This window comes from Podarcis vaucheri (assembly GCF_965113315.1).
Source record: "Podarcis vaucheri genome assembly, chromosome: 6".
Classification (NCBI taxonomy): Eukaryota; Metazoa; Chordata; class Lepidosauria; order Squamata; family Lacertidae; genus Podarcis; species Podarcis vaucheri.
This window is the reverse complement of record NC_138764.1, coordinates 75155537-75165605: the sequence shown is the minus strand read 5'-3', so window position 1 is coordinate 75165605 and position 10069 is coordinate 75155537. Positions and strand designations below refer to the sequence as shown.

General features: G+C 42.4%; 1 protein-coding gene across 1 annotated transcript; it reads left to right on the top strand.

The window, feature by feature from the left end:
* The first annotated feature begins 2777 nt into the window (after window positions 1-2777).
* On the top strand, window positions 2778-9993 carry TIMM17A (translocase of inner mitochondrial membrane 17A). Its single transcript, XM_082227506.1, has 6 exons — window positions 2778-2925; window positions 4711-4810; window positions 5214-5277; window positions 6795-6923; window positions 7375-7485; window positions 8823-9993. The coding sequence occupies exons 1-6, from the start codon at window positions 2900-2902 to the stop codon at window positions 8891-8893; spliced, it is 501 nt and encodes a 166-aa protein (XP_082083632.1). The 5' UTR covers window positions 2778-2899; the 3' UTR covers window positions 8894-9993.
* Window positions 9994-10069: the final 76 nt, after the last annotated feature.

Sequence of the window (10069 nt, the reverse complement as noted above, 5' to 3'; positions counted from 1 at the left end):
GGATTCAGTATAAGGCAGTTTCCTCTGTAGAAAATGACAGCCATTTCTGTGCTATGTATGGTATGGCACACTTTCAAAGCACTGCAAAGCAGAGATGAAGAGCAAATTAAATGGGGCATCTCTTCTACCCTGCAGGTTGCTGGGTTTTAAACTAACCTAAGGTGCCTATGCCTTTAAATCAGGGATGGGGAACTTGTGGCCCTCCTGATCTTGTTAAGACTGCAGGTCCCATCATCTCTGACCTTTGGCCATGCTGGGTGGGGTTGATAGAATTTGGAGTCCAACAACATCTGGATGGCCACAGGTTCCTCATACCCCATTTAAAAGCAAAAGGTCCCCCTCCTGACCCATTTCCCTAGAGTTTCCTTTGCCTGTCTTCTTGTATTGCCTTCTGCTGTGGCACAAAACTGGAGTCCTACTTTGCTACTACAGCAAGCAAGAGGAGAGGGTGGACAATGAAGGTGTGACAGTTGCATCTTCTCCTACTGCCTCAGAACACAGAAATGGTTTGGATGATCTGCAGTAGTGGTCAAGGGAGTGGGGCAGTGGCATTTACCTGACCTCCTGTCACAGGCATCAGTGCAGGATACCAGTAGGAAGAGGGGCAAGACAGTGGCAAGACTGGTGTGGTGCTGACACACCAGTAGAATCAGTCTGGAACCACTGGTGTGTTTTTACTGTACTGACCTTGCACTGCTTGGCCCCCTTCGCCACCAGTAAGCTTCAGTGATGCAGGAGATGGGAGGTTAGGTTAATGCCACTGTCCTCCTACACCAATCACAACTGCAGATCATCCATCCAATCTGTTTCTGCATTCTGAGGCTCTTGGGACCTGGTAGTTGAATCTGGCTCATTACATTTGTTATTTAGATTTACAAAGAAATTATAAAATCATAGAACTGTAGAGTGGGAAGAGACCCCAGGGGTCATCTAGCTCAAGGCCCTGCAGTGCAAGAATCACAGGTAAAGGTCCCCTGTTTAAAAACCTCTAGTGAAGGAAAAAGTCCCCTTTCAGGAATGGGAAAATATTGTTACAGTCCATCCCAATCTCTGCCAAAATTCCAGGGGTCTTGGCACTTAACCAGGGTTTGTGTTCATTTGGAATGAGGCACCAAGACTAGTGTTTTTAAGAAATATGGTTATTTTACTCATATTTACACCTGAAGCCTTCAATGGCGCAGGCACACAAAATTACACCGCAAGAGTGTCTCTCCTTGCTCCTCTCATAGTTTCAGCAAGCTTGGGTCCAAACCAGCAGCCAGCTATGGTTCCTGAACTCTTGGTTCAGCCTCTCCCATCCAGTGCTCATGGAGTTCTGCTTACTTCTCCCTTCTGGTAAATTTGCTTTTGCAGTTTTCCAGTTTTACTGCAAATCTTAGGCATCAAAAAGCTAAGCTCCTGACCAGTGAAAAAGAAATTAACTTTAAGTTGTCAGCACTCACTTTCAGATTGCTGCTCAATATTTTTGGTGTAGAACTTTGTGATTTGCTTGTGCAGTTTTCTGGTTTTGTGCAAATCAGAGGAATAAAAAATAAAAATCCTCCATTCAGGAGCATACTGGAGATAGTTATGAACAAAGCAGGAAAAGAAATGAAAGGATTGAGTGGGCACAGAAAGGGGAGTAGCAGAAAGTGACAACTAAACCACCAACTCAAAACACCTAAACAAATAGCCTGCAATCCATAGTAGAACAGTTTAGAGCCTGATTTCCCCCTCCTTATCAGATTAAATCTGTTTTGAGTAATCCTGAATTTTTAGGAGCAAAGCATCAACACTGGTGTTGCTTGAGGTAATGTCATGTAGGCTACACAAATTAAACGGAAAAGCAAACAGCTGCAAACACTCATTAAATTCCTGTGTGGACAAGCCCAGAAGCATTACAAACTATGTGCCCCATCTGCTGGCGGCTTTTGTTATTTTTGTTTTTATTATTGTTATTTTATTTTTTCTTCTGAAAAACAGAAACCCACTGGACTCCATCCACAGCTTTTTATGATCATTTGAGGATACCTGGTTTGGATCTAAAAGTATTTTTGTTTTCGTTTTGCTTTGTTTTAACACTGCTTTTTCACTCAACTATTTCGTGAATTGCCACGTAATTACTCCTGTTTGTGCTTTTCTTCCTTCCCTCCCTCCTCCCGCACCACCTCACTTTCTACACTAACCTGCCCCCATTTATTTGGGCGCCAGATACTCAGCATAACTCTTCCTGCATCTGATGAAATAGGCTGTAATCCAGGAAGGTTGATGCCATAATAAATGCGTTAGCCTTTCCGGTGCCAAAACATCATTTGTTGCTTTTTGAATATTTTTGAAATGAACTCCCCATAAAAAACTGCCGACATTGACTCAGAGTTGTTCTGCCGCAGCATCTCTATCGTCTGTCTTTTGCTTTGGAAAAGCGAGTTGGAAACCAAGGAAGAACACATCTATCCTATTTCTAGTTCTATGGCGAAATTTCAAAATAGCCTCCGTGTTTGCCGTCTCTGCAGGAGGCGCTCCTCGTCTGTAAACATAGAGATATAAATGTAGAGTCACGCTCTTTCGCAGACATAATTGGCACTCTTGCTCTCAAACCGAACTAGTATCCCACTCTGCAAAGTACAGAAAGTTTCTCTCTTGGTGTACCACAAACGTGAGCGACATCACACTTGCCAGAATCATGACCGTCCCCCCGCCCGCCTCCTTCACCAAATATTAACAGTACGTATCATTCTACAGTGCGTCGCTCTCTTTCCTCCCTTCTCCTCATTCCTATTGGCGCGGCTCCTGGAAGCCGGACAACCAATGGCCGTGCTCAGATGAGTCTCGCGGGGAAGCGGAGGCGCGGGGCCCCACGTGACTCGCATGCCGGCAGCCGGCTGAGCGAGCGAGAGAGGTACGGGAGCCGGGAGCCAAGATGGAGGAGTACGCGCGCGAGCCTTGGTGAGGAGCCGCATTTCCGCCTCCCGCTTCTCCCGGGAGAGACGAAGAGGGGCGGCGGGGTTGGTCCTTAGCAGGCAGGACTGGCAGACCCGCTTAGCCTCCTTTTCTTCGGGACCGGCGGCGGGCAAGTGACCTTGGGGAGCCGCGAGTGGGTCAGCCGCCGCCGCCGCCGCCTGACCGGTTGCAGGGGCTGGGGAAGCCTCTCTTGGCCGGGGCGGCGGGGAGCGCCTTGCTTCTGCGTTGGCCAGCTCCTTTGCGGGTGGATGAAGTACCCGATCCCAAAGGATCCCAGAGACGCGGGGTGGGCTGAAGCTCCCTGTGCCTAGGCAAAATGGGCAGGTCCATTTTGTCCTTTGGCGGAACGCAGTTGCAGAAAGGAGGGCGTCTTTTTGCTAAACTGGAAGCTCCTCGGAGTGCCCTTTTAATCTCCCATGTGGCAACTTGGATTTACATGGCTATAACTGGCTATAAGAGAAGGTGCTCTGCAGCTCCATGGGGACAATACTGGCCAGTTTCTCGTGCGTCCTTCACCCGTATTGCTTCCAATTTGCTGAGGCTTTGTAGGAAATTGCTGGACTGATACCACCAGTGCATGATGTGTATTCTTCAGCAACATGGCACATGTTCAGGTTACACTTAAAAGCGGGTTGGTTTAAGAGATGCTGAGTGTACACTTTTGCTTTCTAAGATTAAAAACATTGTAGGACTATGCAAACAAAAAATATAATGCTGCAGAATAGTGGGATCAGTGCACACCTTGCCAGCACTTTATGGATGAGGTTGCTAGATCCATTGTACATGGGTTGGGGTGGGGAGATGGCTTGCATTTGTAAATCATTCAAGAGGAGCATGCAGCCTTTGGCCTAGTATTGGAGGGGAGAGTGGAAGGGAGACAATTGAAGTGCTTGGAGCAATGTAAGAAGGGAAACCTCTGCAAGTCATCAGTTCTGACCTGTGTTAATGAATGGGGCGGGACCATAGTGGATGGAGAATTGGAGAGACACAGGGTGCGCAGACAGACATCACCTTCAAAGACCTTCCCTGGCATCCACAGGTTTGCCCCCTCTTGGGGAAAAATAGTCCTGAAATTATAGCCAATATAATACATGTGTCTGCTTCGTTGTGTGTGGTGCCCACAGCAGCTTCTCTAGTTTACAGATGAGTCCAAACTGGTTGTTGACCTCTGAAGTATAGTTTAAAGCTTAATTGTTCCAGACCCAATAATTTTCTGCAATGGCAAAAAACGGAGGAGAGATTTTGAGTATATAGTTAATGGGAAATGGTTGTTATACTTTTACAATGCCATATGTCCTTCATTTATTTCCATTTATGAATAACTTCCTATGAAACATAACAAAGCAATTAGCAATAATAACATCAACGTTTAAAACAGATACCAGACCCTCCAGGGGGGCGGGGATCTCCACTTAAAAGGATTGTGGAAAAAGAAGAGTCTTCAGTAGGTGCCAAAAAGACAATAGAGACAGTGCCTGCTTGATATGTAATGGGAAAGTATTGTAAATGTTGGGTGCTGCCACACGAAATGGCCTATTATGACATTATACAGAACAGATGCCTTGATGAGATGTAATCTGCAGTAGGCCCTCTCCTGCAGAGCGCAGTGATCTCTTGCATATGTAAGAGGTGAGACAATCTTTTAGGTAGATAATCTTTTTAGGTTTAGTGAATAAGGTTATAAAATAATAAAGTGATCCATTTGTTTGTTTTACTATGATGTGATGTTTGCAAGACTGAGCACATTAATGTATGTGTTCTTTCATTTAGCCCTTGGAGAATAGTGGACGACTGCGGTGGTGCTTTCACAATGGGAGCCATCGGCGGTGGCATCTTTCAAGCTGTCAAAGGATTCAGAAATTCCCCAGTGGTGAGTTGAAATGATTTCTTGTGGGTAAGGTTTATGATGATACTTTTTTTAGTGACAGTGTAAATTAATGCACATTTTTTTTTAAATGGAGACAACTCTATCAAGGTCTATTTCAGGACGTGGCAGAATCAGGCATAGAAGGGCCTTCAATGAGAAGGAAAATTAGATGCTTAGAACCTCTTGAGCTTAGCTCAGAAGATGAAACCAATGTGCAAATAAAAACAGTTCTTTTTGTTGTTTTTAAATCCCTTTTTTCTGTGAGGTGCTATACAGAAACAAGATAACTGACAAAACATGCAACTTGCAGCAAACAAAATATGAAGTGTGTTGTTTTCAGGCTAAATGCATTCTAAGAGCTTCAACTATTGAAATTGTTCCAATTTCTTTCTTTTATCTGTTTCAGGGTGTAAATTATCGGTTGCGGGGTAGTGTGACAGCTATTAAAACCAGAGCACCACAGTTGGGAGGTAATTGCACTATTTACACAATCTCTTTTTCTGTTCTGTTTTTAAAGGGATATTGGTAACAGTTCTCACTTCCCTTCCCTTCAGTACATAATTGTTCTTAAATGAATGGGATGATGAAACATTTCTATTCCAAGAACACGTGTGTTGAATTATACAACTGGTTTCTTATGGACTATGTTGTTTTCTGCTTTCTATGTTTCCCCTCACTGCTACCTCTTAACATTCCCCCCCTTTTTTTTAACACAACCCATATCCAATACCAGTTTTAGCTCTGCAAGCCTATCTTGGGCTTTACATAGCTTTCTCTCCAACTTTATGAGGTACTTAGTAATATGTACTGTTGCACGGTCTGGAAAAGTGCAGATGAGACTTGTTCAGGGTTATGCTTCCATATTTTAAAATGAAAGAATCTAATGTGCACAGGTAAGTGTACGTAGAATCTATGGAAATCAGTGGCACCTGCACACATTTTAGGGATGTGTGTGGGATTGTGGCCCTGACCAAAATATCTACTTGGTGCTTTTCTGAAAATGAGCAGGGTGCCTTTTCTTATGTTTGCTTGTTTTTAAAAATCAACTTCTCAGTGTAACTCATGCATGTCATGCTAAACTGTGGTTTAGTGCAATGTGCAAGCACAGCCAACATCAGGCATTTGCTCCTGTTCTCCTGCCACTGGGCAGGCAGCCAAATAAAACAGTTGTCTTGTTTCAACTGATTTTGTTTTGAAGTGCCTGGTTTTTAACATACTAATTGTGTTTTATTAATATTGCTAAGCGGATTGAGGACTTGCACAGAATATAGTGCTCCAGAGCTTTGAATTGTTGATGAGAAACGACTGGTGGCGGCCAGTAGATTCAATTGTAGAGTGAAGTGAAGAGAGTCTGTTAGGAAAGGAGAATCTGGATAGTAAGAGACTTTATTGTTATTTCGGGATTTTTAGTTAACGTGATAGGAATTATGGGACGCGGGTGGCGCTGTGGTGTAAACCACTGAGCCTTGGGCTTGCCGGTCAGAAGGTTGGCAATTCGAATCCCCGCAATGGGGTGAGCTCCTGTTGTTTGGTCCCTGCTCCTGCCAACCTAGCAGTTTGAAAGCACATCAAAGTGCAAGTAGATAAATAGCTACCACTCCAACGGGAAGGTAAACGGTGTTTCTGTATTCTGCTCTGGTTTCGCCAGAAGCAGCTTAGTCATGCTGGCTATATGTCTATGGACAAACGTTGGCTCCCTCGGCCAGTAAAGCGAGATGAGCGCCGCAACCCCAGTCAGGGGTCCTTTACCTTTTTAGGAATTATACTTATGAAGACATTTGTGTATTGTCAGCTTCCTGAATAATTATTGGCAGATTTTGTCATGAATTTGCCTTTGCTTCTGTTGTGGGCTTGAAGCGGAATATCTACAGTAACCATTTCCTTTGCTGGGAACATGAAACTAATATCCAGAAACCCAAATAAGGAAACTGCTGTTAAGTACTGTTTTCGCCAGTTCTGAACCCAGGTATCTTTCCCCTTCAAATAGGTAGCTTTGCTGTGTGGGGTGGTCTCTTCTCCATGATTGACTGCAGTATGGTGAAAGCAAGAGGAAAAGAGGATCCTTGGAATTCCATCACTAGTGGTGCCTTAACCGGAGCTATATTAGCTGCAAGAAGTAAGAACACCAGTTTGCAGTGAATGTTTATTGGAAATATTTCATTGAAAATATTTTAATGTCACTTTAAAAAAATGTTAGACAGTCTTATGTGCACATATGTGCTTGACCATTCTTTCCATGGTAAGGGTTGTATTGTTTATAAAAGTAAGAATTTATAATGAACACATGATTGCATCAATATTGCTAGGATAGGAACTTCGACAATTTTAGCATTGAGAGGGGGAAAAATTGAGTTGTAAATTCACTCAAGAATAGAATCATTGAATGCCTTTTATTTGGTAAACAATCCGTACTGCTATTTCTTTCCTGTATTAGCTCAATTATTCTCCTAGCAAAGATGCGCACATAACACATAGCTGACATTTCCAATAGTGTTTGTGAAATAATCTGCTGTACCATAATAAAATATTTTTAAAAGCAACCTTTTTCATATTCTACCTCTTTTCAGATGGGCCAGTTGCCATGGTTGGGTCTGCAGCTATGGGAGGAATTCTTCTGGCTTTAATTGAAGGAGCTGGTATCCTATTAACGAGGTTTGCGTCTACACAGTTTCCAAATGGTAAGATGCCTATCACAGCTTGGGGTGCAACACAAGGTGTTAGTCATGATTCCTTGAGACTTTACGCTGTTTAGCCATTTGACTTCTGTTTATCTGAGGGAAGGCTATTCTAAACTACATAAAGATCTTTAAACCAAATGGTTTGTTAGGGAAATTAAGATGGTATAATATTGAGGAATCTGGGAGAGTAGGAGTGTGACAAGATGAGCTTTCTTATGGCTTATGGATTAATCCATAAGATTAATATTTTTATATCTTCACAGAATTGGGAAATGCAAACTGATATAAACCAACTATTAAGAATAGTTCTTGAACCATATATGGATTAATTCTCAGTGAGGTGGTTGCCTTTATGCAGCATTTCACACCATTAAACTTTTTACAGAAAGAAAAACTTTTCAGGTTTTATCCTAGGCTTTCACGAGGATACAGTGGGATAAGTGGTTGTGCTTACAATTGACGGGAAGATGCCCACAATGCCATGTGTAGTGCCTATGGGATCTGTTTAGCCAAAGCAGCAAAGATTCTTTGGAAAGATATGTATGACGAATAGCCTAAATTGCCCAAGTATGCAGATTTACCCAGGAGTAGTCCAGTTGATTTCATTGAGTCTTACCTGCTTCATCAGGACTGTGAATGTTTCCTTGGCAACTTGCAAATGTCCATGTGCATTTAACTTCCCACTGAAATATACAGCTTGTAGCTGAAAGTGCACTATTTCTCCACTAACCTCCTGCACTATATCCTCCTGACTGTAATTCCCACCTTCAGGGTCCTTACTATTAGCTGATAGGGCATATGTGAGCAACCAGTAAGTTGCATGCACCCCTCCTGCTGTGTGGCCTGCCAGTTCCCCATTGCTACCATTACTGCTGGTGCAGCAGCCAAGCTCAACATAAAATATCTTCTGCTTGCTTACCCTCCCACTCAGAAGTTTTAGGGGTCGTTTTCCTCTGCTTCATTGCTGCACTAAACTCATATTTGATCCTGCTGCCCCTGTCTGATCTTCCTTCTTCCTGTTTCCAGCCATGTGCCGTAGATCCTCTAGATACCTTGTGGGCTCTATGGCCTGGCTTCCTTTCCATCAGCTCCAGTGTTATTTTACAGTGCTGAGGAGCTAATCCACGCCCCTTTTCATACTCAAAATCTCCTATCGCACAGCACTGGGTATGAAACAGATTAATCTCAGTCTGTGTTTGCAGTTTATGTTTGGTCTACTAGTAGGTACTTAAAACAATTGTAGAGTAAATTATAAAGGCTTGATCTGAAGACATACCCACTGTTAACATGCTGCAGAGCATTGAATACTTAATGTTTGTTTTGTGTTTCAAATGCAGGCCCTCAGTTTACAGAAGACCCATCTCAGTTGCAGCCCTCTCCATTTGGGGACTATAGGCAGTATCAATGATTTTGTGTATCCTCCTGTTTTGTGCGGTTCAACAAATTGTCATCCTTTATGAATGAGCAAATTGCAACGTTATGTGAAGACTTTTCGTTGGATGTGTGCACCTTGGTTTTCTGTACTTTTCACAATATTTAAAAGATAATTATGAATAGTAGGATTCTATTATTGCAAAGTGGATATGAGGTGCTTGAAAAACTCTCTAATTAAGCCTTGTGGTAAGAGGATCAAGCAATGTATTACAGAAAGGAAGGAATCTGTGGCCTTTACAGTGTAGCATTTATCACACTGGTGCCAATTTTAAGGAAAAGAACAGTCATAATGCAACAGAGCTGCCTAACCCAAGATCTGATCGTCTTCCACAAGAGTGGACTAGTATCAGGGCAAATGAGGCTGTCTGCTTTCAGTTTTATACTATACAATTGGAATTAGGGACAGAAGTGAATAGGGAGTATTTATTTTTATCCTCCTCCTTACTATCTTTAATGCACAGACAGGTGTGAGAGGTGGTAATTATTTTTCTTAATACAGTGGTCCAACATAAGCACTCAAAGGGATATATTCATAGCAGAACTACTGAAGATAGTTCATAAAAACTCTACCATTTCTTTGCAGAGTACCTAAGGACTTCAGTTTGCTTTCTCTAGAGTTGTCCTGGGCTACAGGACACTCAAGTTTGAATGGCCATTTTGCATCCTTTACAATTAGATCTCGTATGTAATTCACATATTAATGTAAGAGTGGAATGTTGATCATTTTATGGTGTAATTTGCACGTTGTAGGGTCTACTTCTCAAACAAGAGAAGTATTCAGAGTAAATCTATTACCCCCAAAACGTATTCAACACTTGCACAGCCTGAATATCTCTTTAACACTTTGGACTTTCCACATCCAGATATGAATTGATAATATATTACATCCACAGTCTTCTTAACTGGATCAATGATGATTACTTTTGCCTAAATTAAAATCTGTTTGCAGGTGTCTATAAATGTGGAGAATTGAACAAGCTGAAATACTCCTGCTACTCCAGACATTCAGCATTGTTCAGTGTTCCTCGTTACTGACCGTGCTTTTCCATTAAATGTGGTTATTTATAAATGTCATTTGTCTTTGACCTAATTATGTGAATGAAGAACTTGAACGTACAAGGTGAAAGGCTTCAGAAGCCAAGTCAATTAG